At 44.3% G+C, this 20,335-nt stretch overlaps 1 protein-coding gene and 1 long non-coding RNA gene across 2 annotated transcripts in view; one reads left to right on the forward strand and one right to left on the reverse strand.

Moving 5' to 3' along the window:
* Window positions 1–1,675: 1,675 nt before the first annotated feature.
* The window catches only part of LOC140398380 (unconventional myosin-Id-like), a 913,794-nt gene continuing 895,134 nt past the window's right edge, over window positions 1,676–20,335 (reverse strand). The window contains exon 22 of the mRNA XM_072487000.1: window positions 1,676–7,594. Within this exon, the coding sequence (XP_072343101.1) occupies window positions 7,438–7,594 (157 nt within the window). The 3' untranslated portion in view covers window positions 1,676–7,437. The remainder of the gene's footprint in view (window positions 7,595–20,335) is intronic.
* Window positions 8,711–10,365, forward strand: LOC140398381 (uncharacterized). Its single transcript, XR_011937469.1, has 3 exons — window positions 8,711–8,780; window positions 8,902–8,949; window positions 10,107–10,365. It is a non-coding gene; the product is annotated as an uncharacterized lncRNA (long non-coding RNA).

Consider the following 20,335-nt stretch of genomic DNA (forward strand, 5'->3'; position numbering starts at 1 on the left):
GATGGAAATTTTCAGGAATGGGAGAAGGGGATTAAGACAGTAAAAGATTTGTTTCTTAGGGGTCGGTTTGCAGGATTGAAGGAGCTGGAAGCGAAGTACAGGCTGGAGCAGGGGGAAATGTTTAGATACATGCAGGTTCGAGATTTTGCCAGAAGAGATACAGAGCCTCCCGTTGGAGCTGGCCGCCACATTGCTGGAGGAGGTACTGACGACAGGGGGACTGGAGAAGGGGGTAGTGTCGGTGGTTTACGGGCAGATGGGTGTGAGGATGGGGGGACGGGGCTGTGTGTGTTAATGGTGACTATGGGTGATCCCTAATTCCTTTTTGTCATTTGTTTGTGTGAACATGCGGGCTAATGTTTGGGGTTTGGTGGGAGGTTGGGATAGTTGTTATTGATATGGGGATAGACATATTTGTTACTGATTATTGTTTATTGTTGGTGGGTGTAAATTTGGGATAAAATGCGAAAAAGGAGAATAAAAAATATATTTTTTAAAAAAGTATGTTTTAATTCAGTGATTGATCATAGGGCTCTGTCCTTAAAATGTAAGTGATCATTAATTTGGCCAGAATTGTGTAAGTGTTCAGATGCATTGGAGTACTTTCTCCAGTTGATAATGCTCTTTGCATTCAACAGTATTGAGAATTGGGTATTAATGCGTCATTTGGATCATGTGATTTTTAGATTGATTTAAAGTCTAGACATCTATTGGTTATAGTAGATGCCTGACTTTATGATTGAAAGTCTTTGATTGTTAAGCCTTTGAAATAAATTGAAAAGGTGGCCCTCTGTTCAGGCAACCTGGAGGCTTTCTTGATACAGATGCAATGGAATCTTATCATTGCGTGGTTGGGTTCCAAGCCCCACTAATGGATATACCTTAGCAGGGGTTGCATACAGTACAATGAGGGAGAATATCAGATTTATTTGGTTCACAGTTTCATGATCAGTTAAAAGGGTTAAAGTATTTTGAAGGGATTTTTCAATGGCTGTTTATTTTGACAGATCTATGAATATTTAAAAGGAGTGAGCTTTTTTAACGAGGAGTTTGAATATGTGGTATGGACAGTATTATGAGTTGCTGAGAGGAACAATTTTTTCAAGTGGGGTTTAAGCGGATGATTATTTATTAAATGGACATTTCACATTCAGGCTCATGAGTTCTGTTCATATTGGATGTTGGGTGAATGGATATGGCAGCCGTCCCCGACTCCCCAGGGAGTAACTAATGAGCTTGTGCATTCATTCAGAACTTGGGAACGCGACATTGGGAAATGGCCTGACTTGTGACCTTTGGTCCATCATGAATATGAGGCCTTGTATCTCTTCCTTTTTCTCCTCGCACAAATATTGGATCTTTAATACCAAAGTTTATAATTTTCCCTCTACTTCTCACCTAATAATATCTCTTCTGTCTTTCGCCAATGTTGTGCGTGTCCATGGCTCTTCATTTTGGTTTCCCAATTTCAAAATACCTACAAACCCCATACCCTAGTATTTATTTATCTAACAATTTTCAGAAGGGTTGCTATTGAGACTTCACTGTTTTGAGAGAATTACAGAGAGGAATTTATCTGTTTCCTGTTGCATTGTGTGTGAATGATTAACATTTGACACGTGGTACAGATGCATTTGAAATGCACAAACAATAAAAAAATCAAAAGACACCAAAGAGTGCTTAGAAATTTAATTTTTTAATTGATGAAAGTACTAACTTTTCTTTCTAGTCTGGAACATATCAAGCAATTAAGAAAATAAATTCATTGTATATCCTATCAAGGCTATAACTGGACAAAACAGATCAGAAATACAACCAACTTACAAATTTAAAATGTATATCAAATAAAATTGCACCATAATCTTTGATTGAAGCAAAAGAACAGAAAATCTTTTTGTTTACAAAAAAAGTTGCAATTCTGATAGAGCAGCAAGTGTCCATATTTCATGGTTAATTTGAATTCTGTATATTAAATTTCTAAATATAAAGCTAATTTATACATGATACATGAGTGATTAAATACACCATTTTATTACAATTGGCAATATCTAAGGCAAAGTGAATATCTACAGATCCCAGCTGCACATGATTTGAACTCCAGGTTATTTAGGCACTAGGTGAGCAGTGTTGTGTTGCTGAATCTTGATATTTCATTTTTTGGAATCTTTCAGCCCCCTTCTCCCGCACACCCTCCTATATAGGGAAAATCAGATGCTGTAGTACAAGACCATCATGCTCAACTACTTGACACGTCACCAAAGCTGATATGTGTGCATTCAATTAAGACAGGGAACGGGGTGACAGAAAATTAAAAAAACTGGGTCACTTCTCTCCTTGCAGACTTGCGACATTGTGAACTTCCCACCATAGCGTAACAAGTGTAGTGATGCCTCAACTCATGTACTGTAACTCTAATGTTAGAAGCACTGCCCATGTTCAGAGGCAAGAAGGGTAACTGACAAATTGTCTGCAGGCTTAGAATTCCCACTTTTGGTGGCAGAGGTGAAAGTTGTGTGAAATTTTACCCTCGCCAATAACCTTCAATTTAATGGTCGAATTCAACAAGGTGTAACTTGATTAAAATGAGGCAACCATATAACTAGCTCATCAGAAAAAAAAGATCAGTTTGATGTCTTAGCTCTGCAGGAGTGCACGATATTCCATCAGTCATGAGCTCTGAAAGCTACATAAAATCATTCTGGGGCTGTAAAGATTAGTGACCATTCAACAAAACATTCCAGATTACTGAAGATGCATCAAGCATTTTGAGTTCAAGCTAAATAAATACTAATCAAGGTCTAACCGATGGCAAGCAGTATAAGTGTACATCTTTGCTTGTTAATTCTTTCATTGAGATATCGCCAAGCATTAATTAGTAGCACTGCTTATTGCTTTTCCAGGATTAATCTGTATCTGGACAGGAAGGAAAATCCATGAATACCTGTTCACGGTATGGCTTGACCTACTGTTTCCAAAACAAAAGGTATATTTTAAAAGATGAGAGTCAATCTTCCATGTGGTTTTCCTCATATGCCAATTAAAATAGCTCTCTACAGAGCAGCATAGGTCAAATGTGGGTGATTTATATCCAGTGTTGGTTAAATGGCACCTGTACCTGTACCCCAACAAAGGACCACAAACCTATTTCTTGCAAAAGTTTCTATTTTTGCGAAATCTCTTTAGTGCAGCTGAATCCATTTGCTAAGGAACGGCATTGTTTTAATGAGTATATATTAACCATAACAACTGAAGAACAGTAAAGCTTTTATTTGTTTGAAAATACTAATCTAGGACACACCCTTTGTCCAGCTAGCCCCGACGGGGTTAGACAGGTATGTAGATTGGACAGTGAACTGAATATACCCGCCACAGTATCACATGAAGACTGACCACAGGGCCAAGCTGTAATCAGTTGGTAGTTGCAATTTCAGTCTGCCCAGCTTCACAATAATTTGAATAATGGAGAAAAATAGCAATGACAGGAAAATGATCTCATTGCGGGCCTCAGATAACACTGGCCTGCAAGAGGGAAGTGGTTTACAATGCAGAGATGAAAATTTAAATAGAAACCATATTTATAAATTTTTTTAAAAGCAGTAAATGATTGAGGCGGACCTGCCACTGTGCACAATGTCCTCTTTATCCCCAAGTTTTCATGCTTTGGACATCATTGTCAAAGCACTGTGCAATGTGGACTGCAAAATTACAGGAAGAATGATTGAACTTCTATGAACTGCTGTTTGTAAGCAATCACAATTTGCACAGCAAGATCTCACAAACAGCAAAGAAATGATCAGCTGAGGAATAGCTATTGGCTACAATTTTTTTCTTTGGACCTTTTATGTTCACCTGAGAAGGCCTTGATTTAGGCTATCACCTGAAATGTGGCATCTCTGACATTGTGGCATTCCCTCACTCTAGTCCTGGAGTGGGATTTGAATCTATGATCTTCTGACTCAGGAGTGTAATTATTACCACAAACAGGGCCAACACAACAGAAATTTGTGCTGAACCTTTACAGCCAACTGTCCGACTGCAAATGCATTCCACATCTGAAGGAAGCAAGATCGGTGAACTCACTCAGTGGTTTCTCTCCACCAGAACTCTTTTTGTGAAATGGTAGCTTATTTGTCACTTTCAGACGATGGTCAACTTGCTTTTGCTGTTATTAATTTCTTTCAGCGGTGTGAATTTCTACCTAAACAATTTTCCAGATTACAGGGAGATGTAAATATTAACCATGTTTAACATTTTTGTCCTTCCGATCCGATTGCAGAAACTTGATTCTTTTGATGGTTACACGTCATAATGTGGACAACATTCCACATTCAGGAAACCGTGGAAAAGGAAAATAATCACCGTTTCTTTACTGTGAACTTCTGATGCACAGTTACAAATCTTGTCGAAAATTATTCATTCCAAACCAAAAACAATAAAACTTGGAAATGACTGGTACTGGTCCGAAGAGGACTTTCATTTTAAGGTATACGAGACCAGTTTCAATCAGTACCAGTCATCTTGCAAGTTCTCCACAAACCATTGTGCAGAATTTAGCACTTACATCCCCAATTTAAAATATCCCCTTGTATTGTAAATGCAAATGAACACCAGCCTGATTTATATCTATATTGGTCCTGCCTTATCCTAGGTAGATTATCCTGGGAGACCCATTGCGCAAGACAAGTGCAATGATTGTGCTGAAATAGGACTGCAGAAATAGAAGCCTGTCACTCGGTGCCACTGTGTGAATGCAGCTTTCTCTGTGATCCTGGTTGCTTTGTCGTCAAGCAGGGAATTAAGGTAATGAATGAACCATAACCCCAATTCAGGGAGGGAGCATGGGGTTAGAGGGAAAAAATAGAAGTGGCATATTGGGCTGCTATTTAACCTTGTATGGTCAGTCCCTAGTGCCACCTAACAACCAGCTACAGGTGGTCCCAACTGAGGCCTGCAGGTCAGGCCATGTTTCCACCCACTCTGTTACATTGGTCCCAGGCCAGAGGAAGAAAACAGAAAAATAAAACTCTCAGAAAAGATTGAAATAATCTAATGTCAAACCTTGAGACGTGCTGCATGATAAAACAATATCTAGCTGTGAACCTACTTTCATGCACATAAAGTTGGCACATTTTCACTTCCCTTGCAAGCAGGATGTGACACTGTGACCAGTAACTGTGGTGAGGACCCAACATAATCACTAATTTGATTGAGTCAAGTTTCAAAGAATATGTGCATTCCGGGGGTGTGATAAAATAAGATTAGTTCAAAATTTGGTCCATGAATGACATTAAAGATCCTCTTTAAAACTAGATCCATAAGAAGAAAATGCTTTGCAATGGTGAGTTTTGTTCCTTCAGGAAAACTAGACGAGAGAAGACAGGTGTCCTGACTTTTTTTTACGTAACTATATTGTGGTTATAAGTTTTATGGTGACCATGGGCTGGATTTTCATCCGAGGTGGGGAGCGGGAGCTGGGAAAATTCCCGGTTTGTTCCGCCTGCCTCGTGGGAGAATGCCCACAAGGATGGGATTTTCAGTGCGGGGAGTACGGGTGCAGGCTGCAGTTAGGCCAGCTCAGCTGGGAAAATGTTTTGTGGCAGCCACAGGGATTCCCAGGTACAGAGACAGGCTGTTTTAAAAAGCCCACCTTGGTGTCATGGGACTTCATCTAGCTTAAAATAACAGAAAGTCCTTTCAGCACTCGCTCTGCACACAACCCCCATGCCTCATCCATGCCAACCTATGCCCTCCCACCAACCTCCTATGGTCTCTCATTCGTCCATGCCAAGCTATGCCCCCCAAACAATATGACCTCCCATGCCAAGTGATAACCCCAAACCCACGTGACCCCCTCAAGCCAGACAATGCCTCTTAGCTTTCTATAACCCATTTTTTTCCCATGTCAAGCTACACCCTTCATGCCAATCTAGGGCACTTCTGTGTCCATTTACCCACCGTACAGGAACCAATAAATCCTGAGGATGCGTTAAAAAAGCTTTGAATGTATTCATTAATAATTTTCTACTATTAAAAACTCCTTTGTACTACATCTTAATAAAAGTGTCAATCATTTTGGACCATTTAAAGTACTTCAAACCTCATTATTTTGCGTAAATAAACATGGAGGTTAGTGAGCTAGAGCTGTCAATGCAATGTTTTCTGTGGTGCTGAGATGTTTCAAACAGGCCCAGAAACAGGATTTCTGGGCTCTCAGCCAAGCCTCAGTTTATAGTGGGTGTATGAGCACAAAAGTGCCATTGCTTGGTTTAGAAGAGAGGCATAGGGGCTGTTTCGCGGGGCCTAACCTGGCATAGGATAATGAGGTACCATTTTGGTTATTTTGGGGAGGGGGAGCTTTACATGTGGGGCATATGGGCCCCAGTAGTTATTTGGGTGGGGGTGGGGTACATACCTTGACATGGTGAACACAAGGAGGGCCTTTTAAACTTACCTTTCAAAAGGTTCAAGCTTGCAGACCAAGGTTCACAACTTCTCTGAGGTTGTGAACCAGGGCTCTTTGAAAAGCTGTCCGGACTCCATGAAAATTGTAGAGGACTAGGACATGCCGATCCCTGGTCTGGGAGCCGACCAGGTCAGGCAGTCAGCATGATGTGGGCTTCAGAGCTGAACCAGCTTGTGCCCTTAAGAGTCACTCCTGGGGATTGGAAACCCCAGTAACGTAGTTGGGAACCTCAAAATCGTATCTCGGCCACCATTTGTAAAGTGTTCCCGAGCCATCCCGACTTAGCGAAAGCCCAGTCCCATATCTAATCGATCACACATCACGAGAACCACAGAGTGAACTTTTTGACTCTATCTTCAGACAACAGTTTCAGTCTAACACACAGTAAATTTTACAGAAATTCAGACCCCACTGATTCAATTGCTGAACAGACACTTGAAGCCAGACTATTAACACAGATTCCGGCACTCTAATGATGAAATATAGATTCTAAATCTGCAAGCTCATTTCTCATTTTCATACTGTAGAATCGTGCTCCATATAATTCTATTATTAAAATAGGGGTTACTTTGTTTAAATGAAGCAATAAATATTGAGTGCAAAAGTTCATAACCCTGAAAAACTACAGATGAGAGCCTGCTCTGCATGGTCGTCATATTTAAGGAGATCCAGGAACCTTGGAAAAGGGGGAAAAAGAGTCAAAGCCAATTTCAACAGATAGATGTCAAAGCGTGTCACAAAAAAATTAAATACCTTAAAGCGCTTACGCAGGTCAGAGAGAAGAGGTGTGACTATTGGAGAGCATTACTTCTGAACTATGTGTGTTTATAATGTTCAGCACGAACCAGTCCAGGCCTTATTCCCCATTTCCCCCACCCCCACATCATTAAATGTTGCCAGGCTATGAATGAATTGACATTGAATGGCAAAGCTGGCTTTGGACAAAATAAAACTAAAAAAAGCCGAGGTTACTGCTAGTTTCCAGGCCAGGAAAGGACAAATCCTGAGCGTGTCTTGGTGAAGTCAGGCTGTGACTGGTTGATCTTGGTCTCCACCATGATGGTACACTTCTTTCCGTGCATGGAGCATTGAATGGGGTCACATGCTTTCACTTGGAAGTGCCTCTTCTCACTAGAAGCAGGAGAGAATAGAAATTAAAGCTGTTTAATCCAAGTGCATTTTTCAAATGGTTTCAAGACAACTCAAGCTTTCTGACAAGAATTACCATTAACGCTGACCAAGCTAAGTGAAAACTGGCAACCTTCATTATTCTTTGGTTGTTTTGCAAGAGCTAATTGGCACGTCCGGTCCTTTTGAGAACCACACTTACAGCTTTTAGCACCGAGTGAGGTTCTTTCAATGACAACCCCACCGGGATAAGTATCCAGTCCCAAACACAGCTGAGCATGTTGGCAAGTTTTCAGGATTCATGGCTGTTGTTCTAAACAATAAAACTCCCTGTATAGCCTTAACGTCAGTAGTCTTGGTTTCATTATGGATAACAAATAGAAATTCTCAACAACATTTCTAAAACATACATTCACATTATCCAGATGGTGAAGCTTCAATTCTTTGTCTTTTGAGATTTTTTTTGCGTAGACATTAGTACAGTATAAACACAAGTTTATAGTCATCAACAAAATAAATGAAACCTGGATTGAATCTTTGCAGCCTTGCAATGCAGTGCCAGATAGTCCCTCAGGGATTAATTAATTAGACAAATTTTGAGCTGAAAAGCTTGAAATCCTGTTCCAAAATGGTGTCTGAAAATGGCACATTGGGCACACCAAGGCCAAAAAAAAAGATTGATTTACAGTACAGGTTCAAGGCAGCATTGCCTGAGCATATCTGACACTTGTAGACCATTTTCACAATCGTTTAGCTTTAGAATCATTTAATATTAATACTGGAGGGGGAGGGTCGTACACAAACAACGCATCAGCTCAGGTTATAAGTATGATGTATCAATTCTCTAGTCCTCATGATTCTACAAAATGTAACCTGGCGCATAAAACAGGAAGAGGACTCATTACAAACACAGAATAACTACCCACTGATTGCTTAATAATACTGGGTATTCGTCTGAATTTTGGTAATTCCAGAGTGTTGCATAATTAGTTACAACGAAGAACTGTACTAAGACGACTGTCACACAATGCTAAGTATTCGAGCATTTTATACATTTTTCCACTCTGTGGCTGTCAAATGCTAAATGTAAAGTTCACTTCGCCTAATTACTCTCCATTTCTGTCAAATGCCAATACTTCACCCAGGAGGGGAAAACAGCCCAGTAGTTCCAAAGGAACAATATTACAAGGTAGGTAAGATTCTTCTTTCTCCTAATTCCAAAGCCAAACTGCATTATCTCTTAAATATGCATCATGCCTATGCCACGAGTAATAATTCCCAGTTCAATTTCCTGATATACTCTCTCACAGGCAAACAGGGATGATGAACACAATATGCACAGTTAAAAGATCGGCAAGGTAAGAACTATTGATTGGATGGGGTTACTGAGTTACGAGGATAAGGTGGAGGTGTGGGCTTGGGTAAGGTGCTCTTTCCAAGGGCCGGTGCACACCTGATGGGCCGAATGGCCTACTTCTGTACTGTAAATTCTATGGAAACCTTTTAAAAAAAAAATGCAGTATAAACCAACAATATTTTGTCAAAACGCACTGCATAACAAGATAATAATAATCCAGAAATAAATAGCACCAATCACTTACTCAACGTAAACCCATCTCAATGTAAATATCTCAACCATTGACCAGGTTAAAATTAATTACAACAAACATGAATTGACTAATTACATTGTCACAAATCCAGTTTAAGAGCTGGTTCAAGGCTTATTTAACACTGACAAATCTTCGATGGGAAAGAGAACTGGGCCGGGATTCTCCCCTACCCGGCGGGGCGTGGGGTCCCGGCGGGAGCGAGTGGCGTGAACCACTCCGGCATCGGGCCGCCCCAAAGGTGCGGATTTCTCACCTTGAGGGGCTAGGTCCGTGCCGGAGTGGTTGGCGCACTGCCGGCCGGCGGGAAAGGCCTCTGGCGCCACGCCAGTCGGGGCCGAAGGGACTCCGCCGGTCGGCGGAAGTCCGCGCATGCGCGGGAGCATCAGCTGACGTCATCCCCGCGCATGCACGGGGGGGGGGGGTCGCTTCCGCATCGGCCATCGCGGAGGCTATGGCTGAGGCGGAAGGAAAAGAGTGCCCCCACGGCACAGGCCTGCCCGCGGATCGGTGGGTCCCGATCGCGGGCCAGGCCACCGTGGGGGCGCTCCCCGGGGCCAGGTCGCCCCACGCCCACCCCCCCAGGACCCCGGAGCCCGCCCGCGCTGCTAGACCCGCCGGTAAAGTAGGTGGTTTGATTCACGCTGGCGGGACTGGCATGACAGCAGCAGGACTTCGGCCCATTGCGGGCCGGAGAATCGCCGGGGGGGGGGGGCCCCCGCCGACCGGTGCGACCCGATTCCCGCCCTGCCAAATTTTCGGTGCCGGAGAATTCGGCGGCTGGCGGGGGCGGGATTCACACCGCCTCCCCGGCGATTCTCCGACCCGCGATGGGAAAATTGCAATTTAGGTTTGAACAATTTCGTTTCAAGTCAATTAACTTTTCTTTTTCAATTTTTCCAATTAAGGGGCAATTTGGCGTGGCCAATCCACCTACCCTGCACATCTTTGGGTTATGGGGACGAGGCCCACACATTCATGGGGAAAATATGCAAACACCACACGGACAGTGACCCGGGGCCGGAATCGAATCCAGGTGGAAAAGGAGAATAATCTGCACAGACAGTATAGTTGATTGCCAGGAAGTATGTTTCCCGGGGTGTTTATTTGTTGTACCCTGTTTTGATACATGTTTGTAATAAAATACATTAAAAAAAATGTTTTCAAGCTGATGGGTATATTTCTGATGAAAAGAATGGGATTAAAGAGATGTGGGGAACAGGTAGGGAGGTGGATTTGAGACCAGGAAGAGATCAGCAACGATCTGATTGAATGGTGGAGCAGGCGCGAAGGGCTGAATTGCCTATTTTTGCTCCTAATTCCTATATTCCGAGAAGTACAAAAATGAAAACCTGAACTTCAGAAAGACATTAACAGGAAATCATGCCAATTATTTAAAGATCCTTTATTTGCGTGTGTGTGAGATATATATATATATATATATATATATATAAATAATATATATAGAAAGAGAGAGAGAGAGAAAGAGAGAGAGAGATAGTTAGTAAGGGGGTGTTGGTTGGAAAAGGGGTATTAAATCGTCAGTTACATTTTCTGTCAGTTTAATTATAATACTGTACATAATAGAAGGTTACTCGTGTTAAAGTTATAAAACCTGGTGATAGTAGTTTATTTGGCTAAGCCAAAGGACCTGGGGTATTTTAAATAAAATCTAATTTTACCTGTGTTGAGACTCTGGGACAAGTGGGTCTAGAACTGACTGCGCACTAGCTCAGTGACTCTTTGTTAAATACAAAAATGCGAATGCCAATTCATTCCTATTTCTAGAATGTTGTGAATTGAAGAGGGAGAGCACACTCTGTCAGTAAACATTAGAAAAATTATGTTAACCCCCGGCACTTGATTTTATAAAAAACATTCATCATCAGAGAGCTGGCTGGGAAAAGTTAATGTGCCGATATGCATGAGCAAGCTGAATTAACAATCAAATAACATGTCTGCTGTTTGCCCCATGGTTATTGATATTCTCCACTGATATTAGTTCTGCTCCATTCCACTTTCCAACTCCATGTTTCCATTGCTCTGGCTTCCCCAGACAAACCATGACTGAAATAAACTAAATTCTGTATCAGTTTGACGTGTTCTTACAGGCACTGATGGAGCCTTGTTAAATTCTGTCTGATAGAGTCCCGTGAAGCAACTTGCAATGTTTTAATACGTTAGAGCTTGATGTGTCCAGTAAGAAGCTAGAATTCCCTCGCATATTAAAGGTTGCATCAGTAAATTTTAAGGCAACAGTATTCGAGATTGACTATTACCAACCTCGCCATGTGACTGTGTCTATGAAGGGAATTATAGAGTCTAAGTTCTACATATCATTTATTTAGTTTGAATTTGAGATTTTGAGGCTGGATGACAGCTGTGATTCCAAAGGGAGACAGTTTTGCTGTGAGGGATTAAACTATCTCAACCCAACGGGACATTGCACTTTCATCTTCTTCCATCTGCTTCAGCTTCGTTGTGCGACACACATTCACTTCCTAACCTGACTTATCCCGTGTTTTTTTAAAAGAAAAAATCCTTTCATAAAAACCTTCATTTTGTTCCTGCCACAATCTAAGGCAACAGATGTTGGTACTGTAATTGGGGAATTTTGTCTTTTCATTCAAAAGATCAAATTAATTTATCAACCAGGTTATATGAAGTACCCTAAATTGTAGAAAATGAGTCCAGTTCTTTTAGTAAGCATATGCTGAACAATGGTTAGGCTCTAAGTGCCCTTTGAAGTCTTTCATGAAGCTGCACCCAATAGAATTTAATTCCTCAGGATACAAGTGGTATCACCAAGATCGATCGGTGTAGGATGGTTGATTACACAAATAAGGAGATGCTGATTAGGTGACAGAATTTAGGATTTTAAAGGAAATAAAATAATTTGAACATGACCGTAGGACACCCCCAAAGCATTTTACAGGCATTTTTGATGTGTAGTCACCGTTGCAATATAGGGGCCAAGGAAGGCAATCTGCACACAGCAAGACCCCACAAACTGCAATGTGATGGTGCACAGATAATCTGTACTTTTGGTAATGCTAGTTGAGGGATAAATATTGGCAAAGACAATGGTGGGAACATCCCAGCTCATTTTCAAATCCAAGAGGGTCCTTTGTAAACATCTCATCTGAAGGATTGCCCTTCTACTACTGGACTGGATAGCAGTTCACATTATGTGCTAAAATTCCACGAATGGAGCTTGAACTTAGTTCCCACAGATTCAGGGCAAGAGTGGGACAAGTAAGCCATAGCAAACACTGGTAACTTAAATTTAGGATGAGAGGGCTGAGTGAGATGAGGAGGTTCAAAGTTTTGAAGTTTTCAAAAGAGCATGGGTGTGCTGGCATGTCCCTTTAAGGGGCATGTTCTCGGAGGGTCATGTGACCCACAGGGCCAAAGTGTACGAATCCTGGGGCAGAGCGCGGTTTTCATGCCTGTTGGAGATTGGCGTCATGGAGTATGGTAGTCTTTACCTCCATAAATAGTTATTTGCCTAAATAAACTGTTTATTCATTAATCTACTTGGTGGTCGCCAGTCTTTTAAGATACTACAAGGGTATGGACGATGCAGAGAGTGAGATAAGCAATCTAGTAGCAATTAATACCAAATTGGGGCAGCTTTGCGTTGTAGATTTGTAGATTAATGCTCATTAAAGGCTAGACTGAGACAGCCAGATCTCATTTTACATCCTGCAGACAAGATAAGCATTTAGCCACTCAGTGTGGGCTAGACTTGAAGCTCGTTCTGGACCGATATCTAATCCAGGTTCCCTCATTTGAGGCTTTGAATAATAAGTGTAGCCGTGTTCCATTACCAGCCAGCTTGATTTTCTCGGAACAACAAACTTGCAGCAGATTCCACCATGAGGAAAAGCACTCCACAAAATGGCCACCTTAAAATAAAGAGAGTTGATCTCCCTGTGCACAATGCAGGTCGACTTAAAAGCTCAACACATATAGACTATAACATCTACAGCGGAAGGGGCCAAGACGGAGGCCGAATAACAGGAAGGGGAGGGGGGAATGTGGGATGGGGGAGGCGAGAGCAAGGAGGTGTGAGGGGGAGGGAGTACATAATAAGGAAAAACATGTAAATTGTAAATGATAACTGCATCAATCACCTCCTGTATTGTCTACAATTCTAAGACTTGCAACCATCTGGGATGGCCACTTCCAACTAGGTACAGAGAAACTCGCAAAGCCTAGCGGGTAAAATGGACAAGCCAAGACTCAGGCAGACTCAGAGCCTGAAATGCATATTCGTAAGCAAGAAATCCAGATGGTATCGAAACTCCGTCCAATTAGCATTTTAATGGGGTTGATTAGCATTTGATGGCCCACCTTCCCCAAAACAAAGGACTGGTACTCAAGCAACCGGGACAGTCCCAGACATTTCGGCGCCTCTCCCTGTTCAAGGGAAATGCAAACAACGGGGTCAGTGACCGCTTGGGACACGCCCAGCCATCCAGAGCCCCGCCCACGTATTGGCTAAGGAATCGAACGGAGTGATCAGGGATCACCCAATTAGTAAGGCCCAAATCGAAGGACCGCCCAAAAGAGAGCGTAACCCCCCCCGAGTATAAGAAGAAGAGTTCGCCATATGTTCGCTCTCTCTTGGTCTTGGTACCCCGGTCACGACCATCGCCAATTGCAGCAACACCAGAAGCGAGTCCAAGTTCAACGCTCGCTACCAGACGGATGAGCCCAGCTGAGCAGCAGTTACTCCTTCGAACCCGAGAGATCCAGAATTGAACAGCGGCCACTGTTTTCTGACCTAAGCCGGATGCCCAAAGTTAAGTACAGGTTGTCTTAACTGATAGGTGTAGTTAACGTGTAGTGTTTATGTTGCATGACTAATTGTGTGTAAATAAAGTAACCTTGACCTTGAACTAACGAGCTGGTGTTTGGCTCTTTGATCGATAGCCGGTTGAAACTTGTGGTGGTATCATTCGATACCTGGCGTCTGTAAGCATTAAGACACAGACAATATAGAAAGAAGGCAAATTCACGGATTGCCCTAATTGGAACAGAGCCACAGAAAAGACAGAGTAAAAGAAACTCGCAACAGTTATTGGTGACACCTGACGGGATTTGAGCCAGGAGTGACCATGTCACTCCGAGAGAACCCACAAAAGCATTTGAATTAGAATCCAAATTGGCAAAGTAAAAGAAACCGCAAGCGAAACCAGTATCGATCAAACCTCCAGAATTCGGAAGTGTGCAATTTGCATGTGTACTAACAAAGGGATATAAGGTAAACTCGATAGATTTTGTTGCGTGAAACTTTCGGGAGTTGCGTAAACCGGAAAATAGCTTGAGCCGTACCTGTGTTTGCGCCACCGCTTTATTCCCCCTTGTTCCAAATTTCCGTGAGTCAGAAGTATTTGTAGGGATGGCCATGAAGGCAATGGAAAGCCTTATGCGTCCCCAAGAGCCCGAGGCCGCAGCGACCAATAGATCAGAACAGTGTCCCGTATGGGAAGAAGAGATTAGGAGATACCTAAAGGGGAAAGGATGGTCCTGTCTGACACAATTGCGAGGCACAGAGGAGGTTGTGAGGATGCTCCGCAAGCAGCTAGAGGAAAAGGAGAAAAGTAGAGAGGGAGATTTAAGTGAAAGCGAGAGATTAAAAAGGACAAGGAAATGGATGATGTCAAGAGGGCACATCAATCCTGTCTTGCCCACCTTAGCAGCTTCCAAATCCAATATGATAAGGCCTACCAGGACACACAGCGTGCTGTACTGATAAGAGAAGAGACAGAGAATCAGGTACAGCAGTTAAAGAAACAGTGCGATGATCTAAAAGCAGCCCTCCGAGCACTCCACAGTTCCACCACGGAACAGAGACAGAGTTCGTGGACAATGCCAAATGCAGGCAGCAAATTGCAAGGTTGCAATCCCTGCTATCAGTTCAAAATGGGTTTAGAGACACCTTTGGCCCACAGCTAGACCAGGAAGACGGCCCCAATTGGCAGGAACTCAGTGAAATGGCCCAACGGTACGTAAGATAGACCAAGAATCAAAATAGAGCCCCCCAGGCCCTGAAAAGAAAAGCACCTGCACCACCGATTGCACAGGCAGCACCCAACCCAATGAACCCCATTACCACGCAGCGCAGGGTTACCACGGAAGACCAACCCGATTTTGTGTACACCACCCCATTATCTATCATCCAGTAACGAGATACTCGCGAGAAGAGATACTTTCCACCCCACATCGGACCCACATCACGCTTTCGAGTTAGTGAAACAACAAACCCTCATGTGTGGTTTAGACGAGCCGGAACAGGTTTAGCTCACAGTTATGTGCTTAGACCCCTCAGTTAGTTCATCCCTTCCCGACCCACAAAATGTAGGAGAAGGTAGCCTCCAAGAAATGAAAACGGCCATTTTAGACGCCATAGGATATAACAGAGGAGATCAGGTAGATGGACTCAACCGGTGCAGGCAGAAAAAGGGGGAGCATCCAACAGCGTTTGCTGGATGCCTTTGGATCCATTTTACTGCTGTATTTGGTGAGTTAGCCCGCACCCATTTATCAGCAGACAATACGGCCAAATGGACCCGTACGTTGGTACCCCATGCCACAGGGGCAGGACAGAAGGCAGGCGCCAGTTACGACCCCTCAGACCCAGCAGACAATGAAGTGTGGGTTCTGAAACGATTGTCCAGAGCTTGGGAACAGTCTGTACAGAAAAAGACAGAGCATGAGAGAGTAGACGCCACAATGAATCCAGTAAGGGCACACCAAGACCCCGCATGGGTAAATGAAGGCAGAGGTACAGTGCCGCACCCCAAGACACAAGAATGCTATAATTGTGGACAGAAAGGATATTACGCCCGAGAATGTCAAGCCCCCCCAAAGCAGCAAAGGAATCAGTACCCAAACGCCCCCCCCAGAAACAATACCCAACCAATTTACAGCATTAGCGCCCGACCAGGTAATTCGGCCATGAGTGGCACCGATTGACGGTGTTCGGACTCCCCAACTTGGGTCTGCGATACCATTTGGGCGCATTAGCGCCCGACCAGGTAATTCGGCATGAGTGGCACCGATTGACGGTGTTCGGACTCCCCAACTTGGGTCTGCGATACCATTTGGGATACGTCCGGAAGACCGGTAGTTGCAGGCACAGTCCGGGGACACCCCGTAGAGTTCCTTTGGGACACAGGAGCGTCCCGAACCACGTTAAATTCCTCCACCAAGTACCAGAAGGAGATATGGCCCACTACGGATACCATTACCCTTAGTGGCTTTACGGTCACCTCCAGCAGGGACACATCACAGCCCCTGTGGATGTACAGCTCGGTAATATTGGGACAAAACATTTGGTTGTTTTAGTAGACTTACCCCAGGCAGCAGAACACATCCTAGGCATCGATTTCATGAGCGCACACCTTTCCTTCGACCCAGTCAACCGATGCATATGGAAAATGGCTAGTGCAGCGCGGGCCTCCGCCACGCTCACAGTACGATATTATGCCCATAGAATCAGCTCAGTAGGAGAGTACTGGTTTGATCCACAAACCGTTACCACAGACAAAGCGGTTAGAGAGGTCTTGAAAAGACACAAAACAGCATTTGCCCAGCACAAGCACGACTGCGGCAAAATCCCAGGTGTAGTAAACATTACAGGTCCCGATCTCAAGCCCCAGAAACAGTACGGCTTCACCCAGCAAGCCAAGGGAGACATAGTCAAGGTAATTCAAAGTTTATTGAATCAAGGCGTGATTCGACCCGTTGCATCGACAAATAATGCCCCGATTTGGCCAGTAAGAAAACCCGATGGATCATGGCGACTGACCATCGACTACAGAGAATTGAACAAAGTGACTCCCCTAGCAGGCCCCACCGTTGCCACAAGTCCCGAGACCATGTTGAGACAGGGACTCCAATCTAAAGTTTTTTTGGTATTAGATATCAGTAATGACTTTTGGTCCATACCACTGGACAAAGCATGCAGTATAAATTTGTGTTTACCTTCCAGGGACAGCAGTACACGTGGACGTGCCTTCCACAAGGCTTCCACAACTCCCCCTTCATTTTTCACAGACAATTGGCAAACGAATTATCTAAATTTTCCCGCCCTGAATGCCTTGTTCAGTATGTGGATGACTTGCTCCTATAGACTGACACCAAGGAAGGGCACATCTCTCTTCTTTCTGAATTACTACGATTGGATGCAAAATTAACCCCAAGAAAGCCCAAATCCTTCAGGAAAAAGTCACATAATTAGGTACGGTCATCACTTATGGGAAGCATGAAATCGAACTCAAACGCATTGATTCCATTGTAAATTTGCCCATGCCCCAAAACGTTACAGCAGTCATTTTTAGGGCTGGTTGGATATTGTCGGAACCATGTAGACGGATACGCCACAAAAGCAGCCCCACTTTCCGAGCTACTAAAGAAACAGGCCCCATGGAAATGGCTTCCACAGCACACGGATGCCGTGGATGCATTGAAACGCGCCCGGAGCACAGCCCCCGCTTTGCAAGCTCCAGATCCCCACTCCCCATACGCGATAGAGGTAGCAGCCACAGACCGAAACCTTTCAGCCGTACTCCTGCAGGAAAGGCCGATCATCTAGGACCCGTAGCCTATGCGTCACGAGTCTTAGATCCGGTGGAACAAGGATTTTCAGTCTGAGAGAGGCACTTGCTAGCAATTTTCTGGGCGGTACAGTACTTCTCGTACATAACCGGACTTAACCCAGTAACCATTTTGCCCGAGCACACCCTGGCACAGCTTTTATTGGATGGCAGACTAAAAGACGGCACAGTAAACGAAATTCGAGCAGCGCGCGGACCCTACTCCTACAGGGATGCAACATCACTGTAAAACGCACACGTTTCTGGCCGATAATTTGCATTATGCAGGAACCCCACGAGTGCGAGATCATAGCCCCAACGCACAGCACAGCCCCCTTTGTTCCCAAGTCGGTATCAAGAAAGACAGGTATCGGACCCCAGCCCACAAAGCACTGAGAATTTACGTAGATGGCTCCTCCACAGTCCTTGAGGGGAAAAAGGATAACAGGCTGTGGTATTTATGTAGAGGACGCGCAGGGACGCGCTTTAGAAGAGATAGCTTTAAAGTTGCCTGGACACTTAGGTTCGCAGGCAGCCGAGTTAGCGGCCATTGCTTACATTGTCCAGCACCCCAATTCATTCCTGACCCCTGCAGCCAGACATTCGGATAGTTTGTACGTCTGCAACAGCCTAACTGAATTCCTACCCCTGTGGGAATCTAGAGGATTTATTTCCGCCGACAGAAAACCTCTACGATCAGTCCCACTGCTCAAACATATCCGTCAGACAGACAGGAAATATGGCATCGTCAAGGTAAGAAGTCACCATCGTTCCTCCCCACCCGGTAATGTGAAAGCTGACGCCCTAGCGAAGGCAGGCTCACGACATGGCCACTTTTGGCAAAACCCCCCCGAGAGTGCCCCAGTACGTGCAGTTCAGGTCTCATAGACCAACATCCAAGACCTAGCACAGGCACAGAAAAAAGACGAAGCGTTAAAAGACATTTTAAAAGGGGACTTGCCAGCTCCCTATGAAAAGTTTAGGAATTCTTTAACGGTCCATGAGGGAATCGTTTTAAAAAATGGAATTTATGTAGCCCCCACCCAGGACAGGAATGAGATAATTTGTAAGTTCCATGACGGACATGGACATCAAGGGATTGAATCCACCCTTGCCCACCTCAGACCCCTCTGCTGGTGGCCTGATTTGAAAACAGACGTGTCCCATTACGCCGAAAACTGTTAAATTTGTGCTCAAAATAACCCCGATAGATATGCTAAAAAAGCCCAGCTACGCCACACCCACCCTGTAAATGGCCCGTGGGCAAACCTTCAATTGGATTATATTGGTCCCCTTCCCCCCTGCAGAAATGGATACAAGTATGTGTTTGTGGTGATAGACACATTTACGAAATGGGTCGAAGCGTTTCCCTCGAGAACAAACACAGCCAAGTCCACGGCGAAGATTTTAACAGAGCAAATTTTTACGAGATGGGGACTCGCCCTCGTATTGAGTCGGACCAAGGTTCCCACTTTACAGGAAGGGTCATGAAAAATGTAACAACGCTATTTGGGATAAAACAAAAGTTCCACATCGCCTATCACCCGCAGTCCAGCGGCATTGTGGAGCGCATGAATCGGACGCTAAAGGCCACACTTAGGAAAATTTAGCACAACACAACATGGGACACAGTGCTCCCATTCGCACTGATGTTTATTAGGAACACAGTGTCGAGCTCTACAGGATATACCCCCCATACCCTCATGATCGGATGATCCATGAAGTGTACCGAATACTTATTCGGACTTGATTTGGCCAGCCCCGCAGTCACCGCCCTGACCCATGAAAAAAAACAGTCCAGCACATGGTAGAGAATATTAAAGCAGCACAGCTCACTGCAGCTGTTCGACTAGGCGCTCAACGAAAGCAGAGTAAGACCTGCTTTGATAAAACAGTACACCTGACAGAGTATACAGTCGGACAGCAAGTAATGATAACCTTATACAACTCTAGCTCATTCCTCGCCCCTAAATTTGCAGAACCCTATTCAATCTTGGACAAAATAAGCCCCATAGTTTATAAAATCATGTATCCAAACGGAAAATCAGGATGGTTCCATGTAAATCAGCTTAAGGTTTATGGAACACAGTGCAGCCACTCGCACCACCTCTCATTGGTGATGGCGAACAATGAGGACCCATCCATTGACAACCCAATTTCCCTCTCCCCCAGCAGCAGCAGCACGTCCACAGACATGACCTTGACCACACCCCCAGAATCAAATTTCACCCTGACGCTTGATTCGGCTGCTAGCGACAGCGACAGCACTACTGAAGCCCCCGAGAGACCCGAACCAGGCCCCAGTCACTACAGGCCCAGAGACCCCGACCACGATATGCTCAGCCTCTTTGAAACAATTTATTTGCCCACACCGGAACCTGACCGCCACCCGATGATAGCGGCGGCCCCCTTGCAACCTCCCAACGGACCATGAAGCACTGGCACCTGGACAATTCCTGTTGCTTGACGAGGAATGATGAAATAGACCCCACATCGGCACATGCCGCGTTAGCACGCAAACTCCATGAACG

The sequence above is a fragment of the Scyliorhinus torazame genome, chromosome 21, assembly GCF_047496885.1.
Source record: "Scyliorhinus torazame isolate Kashiwa2021f chromosome 21, sScyTor2.1, whole genome shotgun sequence".
Lineage (NCBI taxonomy): Eukaryota > Metazoa > Chordata > Chondrichthyes > Carcharhiniformes > Scyliorhinidae > Scyliorhinus > Scyliorhinus torazame.